The sequence below is a fragment of the Peromyscus leucopus genome, chromosome 16_21 (assembly GCF_004664715.2).
Source record: "Peromyscus leucopus breed LL Stock chromosome 16_21, UCI_PerLeu_2.1, whole genome shotgun sequence".
NCBI classification, from domain to species: Eukaryota; Metazoa; Chordata; class Mammalia; order Rodentia; family Cricetidae; genus Peromyscus; species Peromyscus leucopus.
The window spans coordinates 214156-231463 of record NC_051084.1 but is presented as its reverse complement, the minus strand read 5'-3'; the positions used below and the strand labels follow the sequence as shown (position 1 = coordinate 231463).

The following is a 17308-nucleotide window of genomic DNA, read 5'->3' as shown; positions in this document are numbered from 1 at the left end:
AGGCAAAGGGTAAGACTGAGCCTCAGTTAATTACATGTGAAATGAGTATTAACAGCTCTCTCTTGGGCTCCGAGGAGGATTAGTTGGGTGACACTCTGGAGGCAGTGGTCTCAGTGGTTCCCTTGGGTCCTGAGTTTCCTGTCTGTGTCGGGGGCATCCCAGCTGGACTACACTTGCTGCAGGAGCAGAGTCTAACTGGACCCTCTGTATGAAGTTTTCTATGGTGAGTGGGAAAGTGTCTGTTGGTTTTTCTGGTACTGCTTAAAGCTCACCAAGTTGGATGGTTCTTCAAAGAGCTAGCAACAAAAAAAAATGTCTCATCCGCATATTTATTCACAGCTTAATAATACCCAAAAGATCCAGCTAGAGAGGCCACTGTCCTCGAAAAAATGAAGTTTTCCTATCTCATCTTTGATTGTTCCCTTTGGGGTTGGAGAGATGGCTCAGCTGATTTAGAGCACTGGCCACTCTTCTGGAGGACTCCGGGAAATCACAACTGCTGGAAACTCCAGCTCCAGGGGGTCTCACACCTTCACACCAATGCACATAAAATAAATTTAAATAAATTATTTTTTTAAAAAAGCCCTATTTCCTTTGTATTTATGTATTTATTTATGTATTTCCTTTGGATTTATGTATTGGATTTTGTTGCTGCTGTACCAGGTCCGAACCCAAAGTATGAGGTCATACGGTGGGTAGTACATGCTCTACCCCGAGTTACACATCCAGTTTATTTTTTACTTTATTGTGAAACAAGGTCTTGATAAACTGGGCAGGATGACCTTGAACTTGTGATCTTCCTGACTCAGTCTCCAAATTGTTGGGATGACAGACATGTATTCCATTCCAAACAAGATTCTTTCTCCTCCTCCTGCTTTTTGAGGCAGGGTCTCACTAGGATATTGCCCAGGCTGCCCTCAACTCCCACTCAGCAATTCTCCTACCTCAGCCTCTCAAAGGATGGTAACACAAACAGGTGTCCCCACACCAAGAAAAATATGAAAGAATGTGAAGAAAAAGCTCCAGTGTTTTTGAAAACTCTTGTAACCAGAAATTTAATCAACGGGCCGAACTGAGCCAGTCAGGTTATAAACCTTCAAAGAGGGGTTGGGGATTTAGCTCAGTGGCAGAACACTTGCCTAGAAAGCACAAGGGCCTGGGTTCAGTCCTCAGCTCCAAAATAAACAAACAAACAAATAAATAAACCTTCAAAGAAAACGAACCTCTGGTTGTGGTGCCGAATGTCTTTAATCCCAGCACTTGGAAGGCAGAGACAGGAAGATCTTTATGAGTTCAAGACCAACCAAAGACACATACATTGTGAGAAAAAGAAAGAAAGAAAGAAAGAAACCAGTGCAAATGCCACACCCTACAACTCGCAAAAGTAGAACTCTTGCTAGGAGATATACTACCACAGAGGAATGGTGTTATTTTGGATTTTTCCCAGCTGATAAAGTATCTGTAGCAATATACAGGATTCTCTTTGGAAAGAGCTGGGAAGATTGAAATCGAATCTTGGGCAAGCCTTGTGTGCTGGTTCCTATCTGTTAAACCAAGTCTTGCACAAAAGAGCCACATTCCAAAAGAAGTGTGTTTGTTCTGGCTTAAACATAATCATTTCCTCAGGAAAGCCTGATTCAGATAAAGCCTATTAGGAAACTCACAATCTCCCAGTTTGCAGGAAATGGAATGTCTTTATTTATTTTGAATCCAAAGAAAATGCGTTAAACATTCTGCCACTGCCAGTTAGAGTATGCTTTTAAATGCAAAAGCGTGTTTACAATTCCTGGCCTTGACCTTGAGAATGCCATACTTTTATCGGGTGCATTTTAATTAGGCTTATTTTCACACACATGTGCACTGATTTATTTACAAAGGTTTTCATTTTAAATGTGGCTTTGGATGCTTTTATTTATTAACTTCTTATTAGAATGCCGAGTCATGAGGTCTTCATTCATGTGTCATTGTACTTCTTGTTCATTTTTCTCCCACTGTCTCCCCCCAGCCCTCCTCCTACCTCGGAATACACTTTCAGACACTAAGTAAATATTTAAGGAAGAAGGGAGCATGAGGTTAAGAGTCCAGACCTTAAGTTCTGGTCCCAGCTCAGTCCCTTCTGAGCTGTCACTCTTGACAATGTCTCTGCGTCTTAGTGCTGGAAAGTGGGAACCGTGACCACTCAGGAGGCGGGAAGACTATGGAGCTGATGTATACATCAAGCATGAGAGCCTGGTACACACTTGGGACGCCATCCACATCAGCCACTGTTAGTCATTCTTGCTTTCCTGGTGCAGGGTAGGCTTCCCAGGGCTCCATTAGGCAATCTAGTTGATGAAAAGGTTGTTGTGGGAGTCAGCAGACGACGAGGAGCACTCTTTACACAATCAGAAGGAAATGGAAGAGTCTAAATGGTCACTCATCCGTTCATGTAAGAGTCTTGCTAGGCAGCCTAGGCTGGTCTCCAACTCTGAATCCTCCTGAGTGCTGGGATCACTGGTGTGTGTCACCAGGCCCAGCTCTCTCTGTCAAGGACACAGCTTAATCCTGTCACTGGGCTGGGACAATCTCTCTCTCTCTCTCTTTTTTTTTTTTTAAAATTTTTTATTTGATTTTTTTTTTTCCCTAACTCTGGAACCTGTCCTGGAGCTCGCTCTGTAGACCAGGCTGGCCTCGAACTCACAGAGATCCGCCTGGCTCTGCCTCCTGAGTGCTGGGACTAAAGGTGAATTAAAATAGTTACCTCATTTTCTCTACTTCTCTTTCTGCCCTCCAGTCCTTTATGTGGACCCTGCCTTGTCCTCTCTCAAATTCACGGTTTCTATTTAATTGTTACATTTATATTTATGCATGCATGCATATATTCCAAAATATATAAGTATAACCTGCTCAGTCCATATATCATGACTTGGATGCATATGATACCACTTGGTGTAAGGTAACACGTTGGGGGACTTTTCCCTGGGGAAGACTATTTCTCCTGCGCTTATCATTCTGTAGTTGACTAGTTTTTGATCTAGGGTTGAGGCCTCTCGAGCCTTTCCCCTTCCAGGTTAACACGTCTACTGGTGTCATACCTGTTCAGGTCTTGTTTAGGCGGCCATCTTGGGGAGACCTCATGGATGTAGCCTCTCTGACATTTCTAGGAGATGCAATCACAGCAAACTTCCTGTTCCTCTGGCTTTTACAGTCCTTCTACCCCCTATTTTGCTATGATTCCTGAGCCTTAGCAGGATATCTAAGCTGTAGATATCAGCTGGTGTTGGGCATACTTCTGCATTTTGATTGGTTGCAGCTTTCTATGATGGTCTCCCTCTGCTGCAAGGAGAAGGTTCTTCGATGAGAGGTTGGGTGTTAATATTCTGGTTCACTCTTTAAACTCCCACCCCTGTCGCCGCCCCGCGTCCTGATGTAAAAACCTCATTCTAAGGAAAAATCCCTCCCCTTTCTCTCTCTCTCTCTCTCTTCTGCTTTTCCTCCCACAAGGTGTGCATCCCCCCCTCCTCTCTCTTTCCTATCTTTCTCTTCATCTCTTTATTATAATAAACTCTCCACGTGGATGCAGCATCTGGGTTGTGAATTACAGGCCGCTGCAGCCACCATGCCCACATGGCATGATCTGCCCAGCATGTTTCCCTGCCAGTGCAGGATGCCCCTCCCCACCGCCGCAATACTTCCTAACAGTGAGATCTACACCTATCTGTGGGCATGAGGACAAATATTTAGAATAATGTAGTTAGGGATTATGCTGGTTTAGTAAAGTGGTGGGTTTATGTTCTCTTAGAGATCGATGACCTCGCTAGCCCTGGGTAGTTGGCGAGATTACTAGTGCCAGGCATGATCTCCTTCTTGCTGACAGGCCCTAAGTCCAGTTAAAAAGCTGTTGGTTTCTGCCAAGGTATGTGTGCCACGATCACATCCTTAGGGCTATTGTGGCGTGCTGGAGACGTGGTGAGGTTCACAGAGCAGGACTACTGGTTGCTTGCCTCCCTTGGAAGCTTACATGGCATCTCCTGGTTCCACCGGCACAGTTAAACACAATCAGTCTAGTGAAAAGGAAGCTTATGGCATGGCAGAGACTCTCTGCCAGGCACACATCTGACAGAGTAGCAATACCCAGAATATGTAAAGAACTAAAAAAAGACAAAGGAGGGTTGGAGAGGTGGCTCAGTGGCCAAGAGCACTTGCTGTTCTTTCGGAGGACCTGAGTTCAGTTCCTAGCAACCACTTTAGGGGGCTCACAAGGACCTGTAATTCTAGCTCCAGGGGATCTGACACTCCCTGCAGGCCTCCATGGCCACCTATACATGTGGTATACCTGAACACAGACACAGTCAGACAGACAGACACAGTCAGGCAGACAGACAGACAGACAGACACACACACACACACACACACACACACAAAAAACAATTAAATCTTAAAATAACAAAAACAAGAACAAATCATTGGAAAAAATGGGCTTGGGATCTGAACAGAGAATTCTCAAAAGAAGAAAAAAATGGCTAAGAAATAGTTCAAAAAGTGTTATTGCCCTTAGCAAGTAGAGAAAGGTCAAATCAAAACCACCTTTGAGATTTCATCTTACTCCAGTCCGAATGGGGAAGATCACTAAAACAACAGACAACAAATGCTGGAGAGGATGTCGGGGACGGGAATCCTTGCTTTCTGCTGGTGGAACTGGAATTGGTAGAGCCACTCTGGAAATCAGTGTGGGGAACCCTAAAAAAGCTAAAGATAATCTACCATACACCCAGCTACACCACATCTCAGCACATGCCCAAGGGACTTGACACCCGGTCAGCACTGAACACTTCCGGTCAGCATTGTTCACTGCGGTCTATCCCCTGTAGCTAGGAAATGGGAGACAGAGATATCCTTCAGCTGATGAATGCAGAACGTACATGTGGTACGTCTACACTACACAATACTACTCAGCTGGAAAGAAAAAATGAAACTTGAAGGTCAGTGGATGAAGGATCGTATTAATCAAGAAAAACAAACGCCGAATGTTCTCCATTTGAGGCTCCTAGCTCCAACTCTTCAGATGTGAGTATGTAACTTGAAGTAACTGCAGAAACCAGGAAAGTGAAAGGGGACCATGGCGGGGGAGGGGAACAAGAGAGCGAGGTGGGGAATAGCAGGATGCTAGTGATTTGAAGGAGGAAAGGGGGGAGTGGAAGACTTGAAGTGGGGGAGGGGAGGAGATATGCACAGAGGAGAGAGAGTGGAATGAGAGCCAGCATGTCTGAAAAGGTCACAGGAATCATCATCTATCTACTAAAAATACATCTAAGTCTGTATGGACATATACACACGTAGTTCAAGTGAAGAATTTCAATCTGGGCTGATAATGCTCCTCATAAACTATCTGATAAAAAGCCCAACACCAGACACAAGAAGGCTCTTTTGAATCGTCAGTCAGGGTTGTCCAAGAGACCCCAAAACATTATAAGCTATTGCTATTACGCTTCGCTGCCCCAGAAACCGAAGGTAAATCCCTGCTCAGGATGTGTGGCTTCCCATGTGCTACCTGAGGCCCTCCCAGGGATGCAGTCAAGTTTACATTATGGGCATTACTTACAGCTGCCCCGGGGAGTGTGTTCCTGGAACATTCCACACCATTCAGAAACTCACGACAAATGAAAACATTTCCGTGCCCAGCGCTGTCAATCATGCCAAGTAAACAGGGGGTCTGTTGGCTTCACTTTCTAACCGATGCTGCCGCTGGTTTTGCTTCCAGAAACTGCTGCTCGGCTGGCATGTTTCTCCGCGTTTTCATTTTAATTATCACCCAAAGACATTTTTTAGTCGAAACAATTCTAAAAACCGTTTAGAAGTAGGAGAGAGGTGGGGGGGGAGGAAGGGAGAGAGAGAAGATCTGTACCTTGGGACCCCCAGCCCCCCCCCCTTTTCGAGACAGGGTTTCTTTGTGTAGCTTTGCGCCTTTCCTGGATCTCACTCTGTAGCCCAGGCTGGCCTCGAACTCACAGAGATCCACCTGCCTCTGCCTCCCGAGTGCTGGGATTAGAGGTGTGCACCACTGCCGCCCGGCTTTGGGAACCCCTTATACACTGGAGAGATACAGACGGGATCATGCTGAGGATTAACAAAGTTTTATTTAAAATTTTGGAGCACTTGAAAATAAAGAATAGAATGTACTTGTGTTTCTATTTTGTCCCTTGAAGAAAGCTTTCAATTACAATTAGCATTAGGTGTTACCCCAAACCCTGTGCGCTGGTCAGCCGGCCCTCAACTGCTCTCTAACCTCGAGGTCGGGGGGCTGGGGTGGAGGTAGGCTGCTGACATCCCTGTGGCCAGGGGGGCCTTGTTCCTACTCAGAGTGGCGTTTTTTCTTCTTGTTGTGGCTCTCGATTGCCCTTCGCAGGGCTTCATCTGGGATGAGGTCCGACATCCTCATGTCCGTGTGACTACAGCCAATTTTGGGGCAACTGTGAAGGAGAAAGAGAAGCGTCAGTCCTCTCACTTCCGCGCCTTGAGCACTAGCCGCACCGTCAGGCACTGGGATGAGAACACTTCACAGAGAACAAGGACGAGACCAAACCCCTCAGAACTCAGAGTCATGCACACGAGCCCAGGCGAGGGCGGCCTGGCTTGGAGCTGGGGATGCAAGCGACGACGGGTGAGCAGCACCTAGCGCTAGGAGCTTGCGTTGTCACGGGAGGCAGGCAGTCACCACGTCGCCAAGTACCACGCCACAGCAGCAGTGAAGCAATGCAGGGCAGAGGGAACATGGGGTCCGGGGAGATGGGAAGGAAGGGTGGAAACAGGCGGGCATTTGTGCGAGCGTGCGTGCGTGCGCGTGTGTGGCCTAGGCTGCCCAGAAGGCACAGCCAGGTGCTCTGCAGTGAAAAAAGAATTTGGAGGTGAGATCAGGGGCAAAGTGACACTTTGCATTATTATTTTATTGTTATTATTTTTTGTTTTGTTTTGAGTCACAGTCTCACATAGCCTAGGTTGTCCTTGAACTTCCGACCTAGAGGGGAATGAACTTCCTATTTGCCTCCGTCTTGCAGGTGCTAGGCTTACAGGCATGTACCACCAAGACCTGGTTATATGCTGTGCTGGGGGTCAAACCCAGGGCTGCATGCATGACAGGAAAATGCTCCACTAACTAGGCTACATCCTTAGTCCAGGATCTCATTTTAAATATGAAAAGAAGCCCCTGGAGCTTTTCCAGAGAGGGCTGGGGTGTGATTTAGTTTCCTTTTTAGAAAGCTTTACTCGGGCTTCTTAGGCGAGGACAGAGGGCTAAAGGGCAAAGAATGAAGCAGGGAAACAATGGGTGTCGGGAGGTGACGCAGGGGTGAGGCGGTCTGCAGGAGTGTCCTGGCAGAGACAGCCTCTAGCACACACCGGGACACAGCCCACAGAAGCTATGGCCGGGAGGCAAGTGGAGCCTAAAGAAAGGGGGGGCAGGTGGGCAACGGGAAGGAACGGGAACACAGGAGAGGAACAGGGCCAGGACTCCCGCCGGACGACTATGTCCCTCTGAACGCCGCCACTAAACCTCTCAGTGGAGACACTGAGTGGGGCATTAGGGACTGGCCAGGAGCCTGAGGTGGGGACTGAAGAATGTGAGTCACCAGAAAGGGTGGAGCTCAAGGCCTTGCTCAGTTAGCCATCTCCTTTGAGGCAGTGTTTGGTCTGAGTCACCTGATTTCTTTTTACTATGAAGGAGATTTGGGCAGGGCTGAGTGCCCAGTGTTTGGACTCAAGCTTATGGAGGTCCTGAATTCTCTCAATCACCTACTGGTTGGTGGCTGAGAGAAACTTTCTGAGCCTGGGTCCCCCTGCTTTAAACTATGGACAGGGTCCCTATTCCACATGGCGACAGCCCCAGAACTGCTCCATAATGTCCTTCCACTTTCCTGGCTCCTAGACCGGCGGCCACCGTTCTCTTGGGAAGCTTGAAGTTGTCTGGTCTGTCTGTCCTCGCAGAGACCCAGGGCACATCCACCCCATTCATGCATCAGGGTCTCCTGTGTGGTCAGCTCTGGGCCACAGAACCTGAAGTACAGACATGGCTCTGGCCCACACAAAGGCTGGCCCCAGGGCCCAGGACAGCTCCTCAAAAGGCACAGCAAACACAGGAGGAAGGGAGGGAAGCTGACCGAGAGCTACAATTCAAGTCACAGGAAAGGCAAGGATAAAGGAGGAAAGGAAGGGTTTTCTTGGCCTTGATCTTGGGATCAAGGAGTCTTCGAAGCACAGGGGCTTTCCTTGTAAGATTAAGAATGGGAATTAATACTGAAATGCTGAATGTGCGCTGTGTATTCAGGCACATGAGTTTTTGTCTGTCTGTCTGTCTTGGTGGAGTCTTGCTGTGTAGCCCCAGCTGCCCACCCCAGCTTGTCCCCTGTACTCTGAAATCTCTAAGTACGAGATGATGAAGATATACACACATTCATTTTGGAAACGGGGGCTCTCACCTCCTAGGCTTCCCTGCCGTGGAAATGCAGAACAGGAGTTTCCTGGGGTAAACTTCCCTGACGGGCAAGCCCTGAGCCCCACTTCTGGCTCCCAAGCCTTGGGTGCACCGACTCTACTCCTGAGAACAAAGTCTACCTCCATCTGCCAGACGGTGAATAAGCAGCAGAGAGGGAAGTGGGGAGCGAGGGGGGAGGACTTCCTGGTGACGTCAGTGGCTTTAGTCAGTAAATGAGGGCATTCTGAGAATGGCTGATGGAATTAACCACACAACTGGGCTGCAGGGGAGGCGCCCACACTCATGTCGCTGGGCTGGAGCTCAGTGACATCTGTGTCCCGCAGAGACAGCTCTGGGGACAGGGATACAAATCCAGTAGTCCTCCCAAGGGACAGGAGGGCTTTAGGAGCTGACAGCAAAGATACAACTGAACATGGAGGAGCTAAGAGAATCCCAGCACCTGGGACGCAGGAGGGGGATCAAGCGTGCTAGACCAGACCGGACCACACAGAAAGTTCTAGGCTAGCCTGGGCTACATAGTGAGGCATCTCCAGAAGAGTGGCAAAGACCAGGCAGTCAGCTCCCCTGACACTAACACTGTACAAATGACTGATAGACAAGGTTTCCCCTAAATGAAGTGGAGTTCCTAGTCTGACAGAAGGCATTCTGGCGCAGGGAGAATCAAGCGGGCCACTGGCGGAGGCTTATGCTCCAGGCCTTTCCACACAGTAGCTGCTGTTCTAGACCATAGCTACCAGTCCCGTCTCCTCAAACAAGACAGCTCACCAAGTGACAGGGTGCAAACAACACTGAACAGCATGAATGGGTCTCTGGGGAGACTTCCTGGAGGTGAGGCTGGCACAGGAACCAGGGTACAGCCTTGTCTCCCACCCCACCCCAGAGAAACAAGCTTTTAAACTAAAAAGGCTAAGAAAAGGCCATGATGCCATGGGCCTGAATCAGGGCACTCCTGCTCTGAGAAACAACATTACCCAAGCATTAGGCCATAATCCCCAGGACATCCTGGTGAGCAAGTCAGGTGTGGCAACACCTTCAGCTCTCGAATCATCCATTATCAAATCATCCCCTGGAAGGGCTCAGACCCACAGGCCTGGAAGGAGAGGCTGATCTGAGCCTGGGTCAGCCACAGGGCAGAGCATTCCTTAACAGCATGGGGCACACTTAAGTGTCTGCTAAGGAAAGGCCTCAGGGTGCAGAGGGTCTCAGGGGGCTGCAGGAATTGGGGCCTCAGCCTCAGCTCATGATCACATCATGGTGTGTCTTGAGAGGCTCCGATTTGGGTCCTAAGAATGCCTAGGTCCGATCCATAAGCTCCAGGAAGTGGGTGGAATGCGTCTGGCAGCAAGAGTTGGGTGGATTCCTGTCATACCTATGAACAGGAGCAATTCTGTCCCATGCCCTCCAAGACTAGGGTGATGTGTCACAGAGCAGTGGGGGACGTGTGATGACTGGCAGCCATAAGGCCCGCAGCTGTGTGCTCACGCTGTACACCAGCAAGCTTCCTCTCAGGTCTGCCCTCCCCATGTGTGTTTATGTGGCTGTGTACATGTGCACACGTGTGACTGCTGTGGTGGGCAGAGGACATCCTCCGCTCTCCTCCTCAGGTACTACCACATTTATTAATTGTTTTGAGACAGGGTCTTTCATTGACCTAGAGTTTGCTAAGTATACACTAGGCTGGCTGGCCAGTGTGCCCAGGGCTGCCAGGTTCTACCCTTCCCCACCCCCCCAGTGCTGGGATTACAAGTATACGATCATACGATCACACGTGGCACTTTAACGTGAGTTCTGGGGATGAGCTTGAGCCTGACTGAGCCAGCTCCCTGTCTTCTCCACAGGCAAGAAATGTGCTCGTACAGATCTGGGAGGAATTCCCTGTTGGCTCCAGGGTCTCTGGAATTTTGAGTTGATGGTGTTATTGCCACTCTAGAGACAAAGAATCTGGTTGAGAGGCTCAGTGACGTGTTGCTAAGTGAATTCTGCTTTGACACCACACATTCCACTTCACGTTGTCTGACATGCTGTGAATGACTGGGTAAGGGTCCTGCTCGATACTGGACAACCAAAGCAAATGCTGGGGTCAAAACCAGCCATAACTCATGACCATGAAAATCGGCAGGCAGCTTTATTTGCGGGCTTTGTGATTAAGAGATCTATTTTAGGAAATGACTCCAACAGTATACTTAGGGTGAAAAGCTCCACAAGAATATTCCTCCTCCAGCCAGTGGAGAGGCCTCCAGGGACTGAAGCATGCTGGGAAAGTTCAGATGGTACCCAGTAACACAGTGTGCCTGGGACTCTAGTAGTGTAACATAATTGGAACAGGAGAAAGAAAGAGTTCTCCAACAGGATGTGTCACAGACATTTTTTAAATACCGCTTCATGGGAAATGACATCACTTCATGCTGAATCAGAAGCCTATGGGGTAAGCTGTGCAGAGACCGTGAGTTCTGATCTGCCATGTGTGCCCTGGGTTTTGACACTGGCTCCCGTGACTGTAGCACCTTGTCTTGGGTGTGGTTTAGGCTGCTTCCCACAGGGTCTTCTACCTCTGATGCTGTAACTGGTGAACGAGAAACTGTTTGGAGCTGACTGCAGGCTCTGAGTCAGGTGCTGAGGCGCCATGGTGAGGAGAGCTCTTGCCAGGCCACCGCTCTGTCTTGCTCGCCTCTCCAGAGCTGTGTCTCAAACAGTGACAGTTACCCCACCTCTAGACTCAGATCCACACGATCTTTATGGCCAGCTCAGTCACCTTCTAAGGGCAAAGCCCACACGCCTGTCCCTCTGATATTTTCAAGGGGCTGAACCCCTGTGATCGCAGACTCGGATGACCTGAACTGAGCCTCTCAGAACCCTTCTAGACACTCTGCCCTCTTCCATCTCTTTCCAGCAACCGCTTCTGGACACTCAACAGAAATGGCAGTCATCGTCCCCTCCTCCTCCTCTCCCACTTTGTCAGGGGCACTTGCACCCACCCTCACCCCCAGGTCTGCGCTGCTCACGCTCTGTAAGAGAGCCCACTGTATAAGGAGCAGCACAAGCCCTGGGCGCCCGTCCCCTGCACGGCTTCTGGAGGACGTCCTCAGCTCCAGTTGGCTCCTCTTACTCCCCTTTCTCTACAAGGTCTCGCGTGCCTATGGGGCAGAGCTGGGAGATGCTGGTGAAGATGCTGTCTAGCGCTTGAAGATGATGAAGGTCTCGGTCACTGAGTCTGACGGTGTATGTGCTCGGTACTTTAGCTACTTTACAAGGATCTTATTCCAGCTTCAAATGCACCAATGGGAGAACTCCAATGACTACCATCGATTTACAGATGAGGAAGACAATGACGCTGACATTCACGGCCTCTAGGATAGATCTCTAGCCTATTGATTGTTCTCTCACTACAGTGCCATTTTCCCACCATCATATGGACTGCCCACCAAGTGAAAGCTGGCCTGACCGGGTGAGGCTCTTGTCAAGAACCCAGTTTTTGATGGGTGTAGAGGTGCATGCCTTTAATCCAAGCACTCAGTAGGCAGGGGCAGGTGGATCTCTGTGAGTTCAAGGCCAGCATGGACTACATAGTGAGTTCTAGGACAGCCAGGGCTACACAAGGAGACTGTCTCAAAAAAAAAAAAAAAAACAAAAAACAAAAAACCAACCAACCAACCAACCAACCAAATGAACAAACAAACAAAAAACCCAGTTAAAAATTATTCTGCTATTTTTACGTATGTGAGTTTTTTGCCTGCATGCATGTCTGCCGCACCATGTACATGCTGGTATGAAAGCCAGAAGAGGACATTGGATCCCCGAGAGCTAGAGTTTCAAGTGGATGCTGAGAACTGAACTTGGGTCCTCTGGAAGAACGGCAAGTGTTTCTAACTGCTGAGCCATCTCTCTGCTGCCCATGGTCATCCCTGCTGCACCATAAGACTTCACTGTAGCGTTGGTTGTGAACACTCTCTACACTGTGAATGCTGTCACACCTCACAGTGCCAAGGAAACACTCAGCTCAGCTCTGAGATAACTGTGTGTTATACATTGCTGTGGTTTTCCCTGTACACGTGTTTTCTGCTCTTATGGAAACATAATGATTTAATGGCAGAAAAGACAGTATTTTCCTATGATTATTCCATAGATTATAGCAAATCGCTGTATCTTTGCATTGTAATATAGTAGAATGTTTGATTTTAGAAACTGTGGTGACTTAGTTACTGACTTAGGTTTCATAAAAAAAACTGTAAAATGAATTTTGGCTTGGGATTAGGATAACATTCCCAACAGTTTCTAAAATGGCTGTAAACATAGTTCTGCCAATTTTTGTACTGTGTATTTATAGTGTTCTCAGCACCGACAATTAGAAAGTCAATAGTTTCAATCAACTGAAAAACGTACTCTGGTCTGCAATATCAAACATTTAGCCAATATTTAAATCTTTATGTAAAATGGATTAAACAAATCCATCTCATTAGTATATAAATTTGCTTTCATCTTTAATAATGGTAAATACATATGTTGAAGAACTGTTTCAGGGTAAATTTGTTTATAACTTATTATTCGTAATTGTTTAATTTGTGTACCTATTTTATATAGCTATATACTCAGGGCTGCACAGAAATGTCTTGGGTGAGGGAGCTGGGGGGATGGCGCAGTGGTCAGAGCACTTGCTGTGCGAATAAGAGGACTAGAAGTCAGATCTTTGGAGCTCATGGTGCCCCACCTATAATTCCAGACTCAGAAGGGGAGATAGAGATTTCCAGGGGGACACACTGGCCAGTAAGGCCAGCTATATCTGCAAGCTTGGGGATTGAGAGAACATACCTCTAAGAGTAAGGTGGAAATCAAGGAAGATCCATGACAGCAACATTAGGCCTCTACATGTATGTGCACATAATGTACATGTATACCCCTCCACATGTACATCCATACATGTGAACACACATATGCACATGCAAACACAGCACACACATGTACAATGGAAGGGAGGAAAAGGGGAAGATCTGACCTAGTAAAACAGGGGTTACCAATGGAAAAACTTGAAGAGGACTGGCCCACAAGCACTCCCTCACCATTCCCTGGCATCTTGCTCAGTTTTTAAGGCCTGGTAAGAATGTCATTGTGGTAAACCTCTAGTCTTCTTCCACCTGGACTTACTGGTTACTATTAGACTACAAACATTTGTAGGGTGTCTGCCACCCAAGTTAAGCATGACAGATAAAGAGGGCATCTCTGGATGACGAGTTAAGTGCTTGCAAGTACTGTGTGCGATTCAAAACTGGCAAAGGGCATGGGGAAGTCAGAGTGTGTACTTGAGAGGGGCCATCTAAGTGAGAGAACACTCTGCCACCATCCCCGGGGCTGCTGGCGGGAAATGGAATCATGCTTTGTACCAGTCCCCGCCCTTTCCACCCCGACCTTCAGGAGAGCATCACACACTGTCAGAGAGAAGAATTGCCAAAGACAGTGTGAACTGGGAAGGATTCTTAGCAGTTATGTTGACCCTTTCTGGCTTGTGAGAGGAGGAGCACGGAAAAAATTAGTAGAAAGGGAAGGCTTGGAAGTCCAGTAACAAAATTATGCTCAAAGGGAAAATGTCAAGGTCATTAGGGAAATACGACATTCGGACTGTAGGCGGAAATGCAAAACAGACAGAAATGAACTAGTGGTTTACGTTTGGCAGCCACTAGGCTGCAAAACAATTTCCTTCTAGAATGACTACTGAAAGTTACTTGACTGAACGGCCAAGGCGCTGTCTCCAGTCTCTAGTGGCTATATCTCTCAGCCCGCCCACATGGGGAGGGGAGGGGCATTCCAATTCTTGGTCTGGAGGATGGAGAAGCAAAGCACACATCAAAGGGACTGCGGTCAGAGCCTGAGAACGCTCACACCTGCCATTCCATTCCTGCGATAAGAGTTCAGGAGATGCCAAACCCAGTCAGCTCCAGTGTGGCCACTGAGGACTCTCGTCACAGGCACAGGGCCGTGGTCCTGGGGTTGGGAGGTAGGGAGAGAAGGGTTAAAAAAATTCTCACTGGCGAGTTAGCCATGGACGCATTGAAACTGTTTCTTCAGTTATGTGCGTGATTAAATGAACGCATTTCTTTGATAATGTAATCTTCCTCACCAAGACCACTGGACAGGAATTCTTGTCTTCGAATGTTTACATTATTGTGTTTTAAACAAAGTGCTATTGCAGAAAGCAAAGAATACGGTAATTTCCTCTTGGTTAAGTAGACACTGAAAAAGGGGGTCTCTCTTAGATCGCAGTTCTGTAGACCTTCAGCTACTCTGGTTTGTTCGTGTATGTGTGTGTGTGTGTGTGTGTGTGTGTGTGTGAGAGAGAGAGAGAGAGAGAGGGACAGAGACAAAGACAGAGAGACAGAGAGAGAAAGAGAGAAAAAAGAGAAAAAGGAGAAATATATAGAGAGAAATAGAGACAAGAGTATCAGTCTCATGTAGCCCAGGCTGGCCTCAAATTCTCTGTGGCTCAGGATGACTCTGATGTCTCATCCTCCTGTCTGTACCCACTGCTGGGTTACAGGCCTGTGTGTCCGTGCCTGACCTGTGTGCTGCCTTGGATTGAAAGCAAGACTTCCTATATGCTAGGTAAGCACTCCACTCCCTGGGCTAGCCCTTGACTACCTTTTAACAACAGCAATCCACTAGACTCCTGTTAGCGAATGACTCTGACTCAGTCTCCCCCTTCTGTTTTGATGGTGTAGCTGGAGTGACTTCAGTGTCTTCTCAACACTGCTCTTCCCAGAAAGCCACTTGCCAGTTGACAGTCTGGGCAGAGCCGTAACTGGGAGACTGTGAGCACCTCTGCCTGGCGCGCACTGAGGACCACCAGGGTGCTCTGCTCCTCCACACCCACTCACCAGGCCTTCTTCTTCCTCTTGTGCTTGGATTCAATCATGCGGACAATGGCTTCCTCTTCGTAGGCATGGCCACACACTTTATTTTTCACTGGCTTCTTCATTTCCAGCTACGATTAAGGAGACATGAGGCTTTCAGGTATAATAACCGTCCACTTCCTAGTCCCTCCAGTGGCTAACTTCTCACCCTCCTGGCTTTAAGTATTAGCTATGAGATCAGGAAATGCTGGGCTCCAGGGGTCCTAATTTCACTCGGCCTCTGGGCTGTGACTTTGCTCCTAGGCTCGAAAGTATGTGATTGAATGAAAGTGTTTTGAGCCACAACCCTCCCAAGTGTACAATTGGAGCTCATCACTTTTCTTCTCTTGCTGCCTCCCTCCCAGGGGGATAACAGAAGCCAAACAGGGGCCCTTCTGCCCTTGTGAAACTCATCTACCTCCATTTTCTTTGAGGGGAAAGAGGAAGCCATACCTGTGTTATGGGGCAGATGAAATTGGTCTGGCTCTGGGTCACAATCATATCTTCGTCAATTCCTTCTGTCCCGTCATTCTCTCTGTCTGGATGCATACCGTCTATGGGAAGAAAGGGGGCCAGTGAGCTAGCTTGGCCTAGCAGCCTGCCAGGGAGAGGAAGGAAGGGCAGGAAGTTCCTCCAGGCCCATTTGACCTCGGCCCCTGCACTAGGCAACTGGAAGATCCATGTTAACTTTTCTGCCCCTGCCCACCCAGGGCCCAGAGCAGTAAAAGAAGACCCTGTGAAGTTCAGAGACTTAATCTGCAAGGGAAAACTGCTTAGTAACCAAAGGGGAGGTTGCAGGAGTTGGAGGACCTGGTCTCTTTTGTGTCCAGTTACAGGCTTTGGGCTACCAAGGAGCCCTGTTTAAAAGTCGGCTTCACAGCTTTGGTGCCAAGACAAATGGAGAAAACAAACAAAACCACATGGCTCCCAGCTTGAGGAAACAGTCAGTAGACAGGACTTACTTGTGTACAGTGCAGAAACAGCCACACAGCCACACTTTGGGGTGTCTGAGGTCTTAGATATTATTAAGGACTCCAAGGAGCCTTTTTAAAAATATGGGTTGTATTTATCAACATTTACCATAGTTGATATTAAGACTAAAGAATTTTAAAAATATATTATTGCTTCATTTAAAAATACTAGCAACCATCCCATTACATGCTAATAAAAATAACTTTTTTTTTTTAAATTTTAAACCCCCCCCCCCAAAGACAGGGTTTTTCTCTGTGTAACAGTCCTGATGTCCTGGAACACTCTTTGTAGGCCAGGCTGGCCTCTGCTCCCGAGTGCTGGGATGTTGGGATGGACACATAAAGGTGTGTGCTACCACGCCCTGCTCATATCAATACCATTTTAAAAGTTAAAGGTAATTATATTTTCCAGAACAAACCAAAGTGAGGAGAATGGCATTGTTTTCTGCTTTTGTAAATATGTTAAATGTCTGGCTTCTCGAACTCAGACTTGAGTATCTTTCTGGCCTCTAGCCCCCCCACAATGCCGTGCTGGGGAGCCTCCAGAAGCACGCAGGAAAGAATGATTGACAAGGCGAATGACGTCATACTGCTATTATGAAGACAGCTGACCCGGAGGCCACCCTGAAGCTCCTGGCCTGCACAGGGAACTGCTGAGCAGTGCGCATGAGGCTGTGAACACAGGGCCATCTGCTCCCAAAATTCCCTTCTTTTCATTGTATCACACTTGTCCTTTACTGAGGGAAACACAGGTGACAGGCGACTTCTGGGCTAACACGGGTGAGTTTCTCTCTGAGTGAGGACTACAAGCTGAGTTTCTCTAAACCTGAAAGTCTGAAATCCACAATATCCCACAACTTACAACATTTGTATACTGATATGACATCAAAAGTGGACACCACCACCGTGAAACTTTGCTTCATGGATAAAATTATTTAAAATACTGTACGAAATCAGAGTCAGTTTTAGCACAAGTGGTTTTTTTCTGGTGA

General features: G+C 47.8%; 1 protein-coding gene across 2 annotated transcripts in view; it reads right to left on the bottom strand.

Moving 5' to 3' along the window:
- Positions 1 to 6096: 6096 nt before the first annotated feature.
- Nsmce2 (NSE2 (MMS21) homolog, SMC5-SMC6 complex SUMO ligase) overlaps positions 6097 to 17308 on the bottom strand; it is a 225030-nt gene continuing 213818 nt past the window's right edge. Inside the window, exons 4-7 of one of the 2 annotated variants that reach the window (XR_005090181.1) lie at positions 15799 to 15899; positions 15331 to 15437; positions 14341 to 14440; positions 6378 to 6449 (exon numbers count right to left, since the gene is read on the bottom strand). Coding sequence is in view for 1 of the 2 variants with exons in the window: in XM_028882202.2 (XP_028738035.1) it covers positions 6332 to 6449; positions 15331 to 15437; positions 15799 to 15899 (326 nt within the window). In the remaining variant the exon portion in view is untranslated. Of the gene's footprint in view, positions 6450 to 14340; positions 14441 to 15330; positions 15438 to 15798; positions 15900 to 17308 lie in introns of both variants that reach the window. The other variant, XM_028882202.2, reaches the window with a different exon arrangement.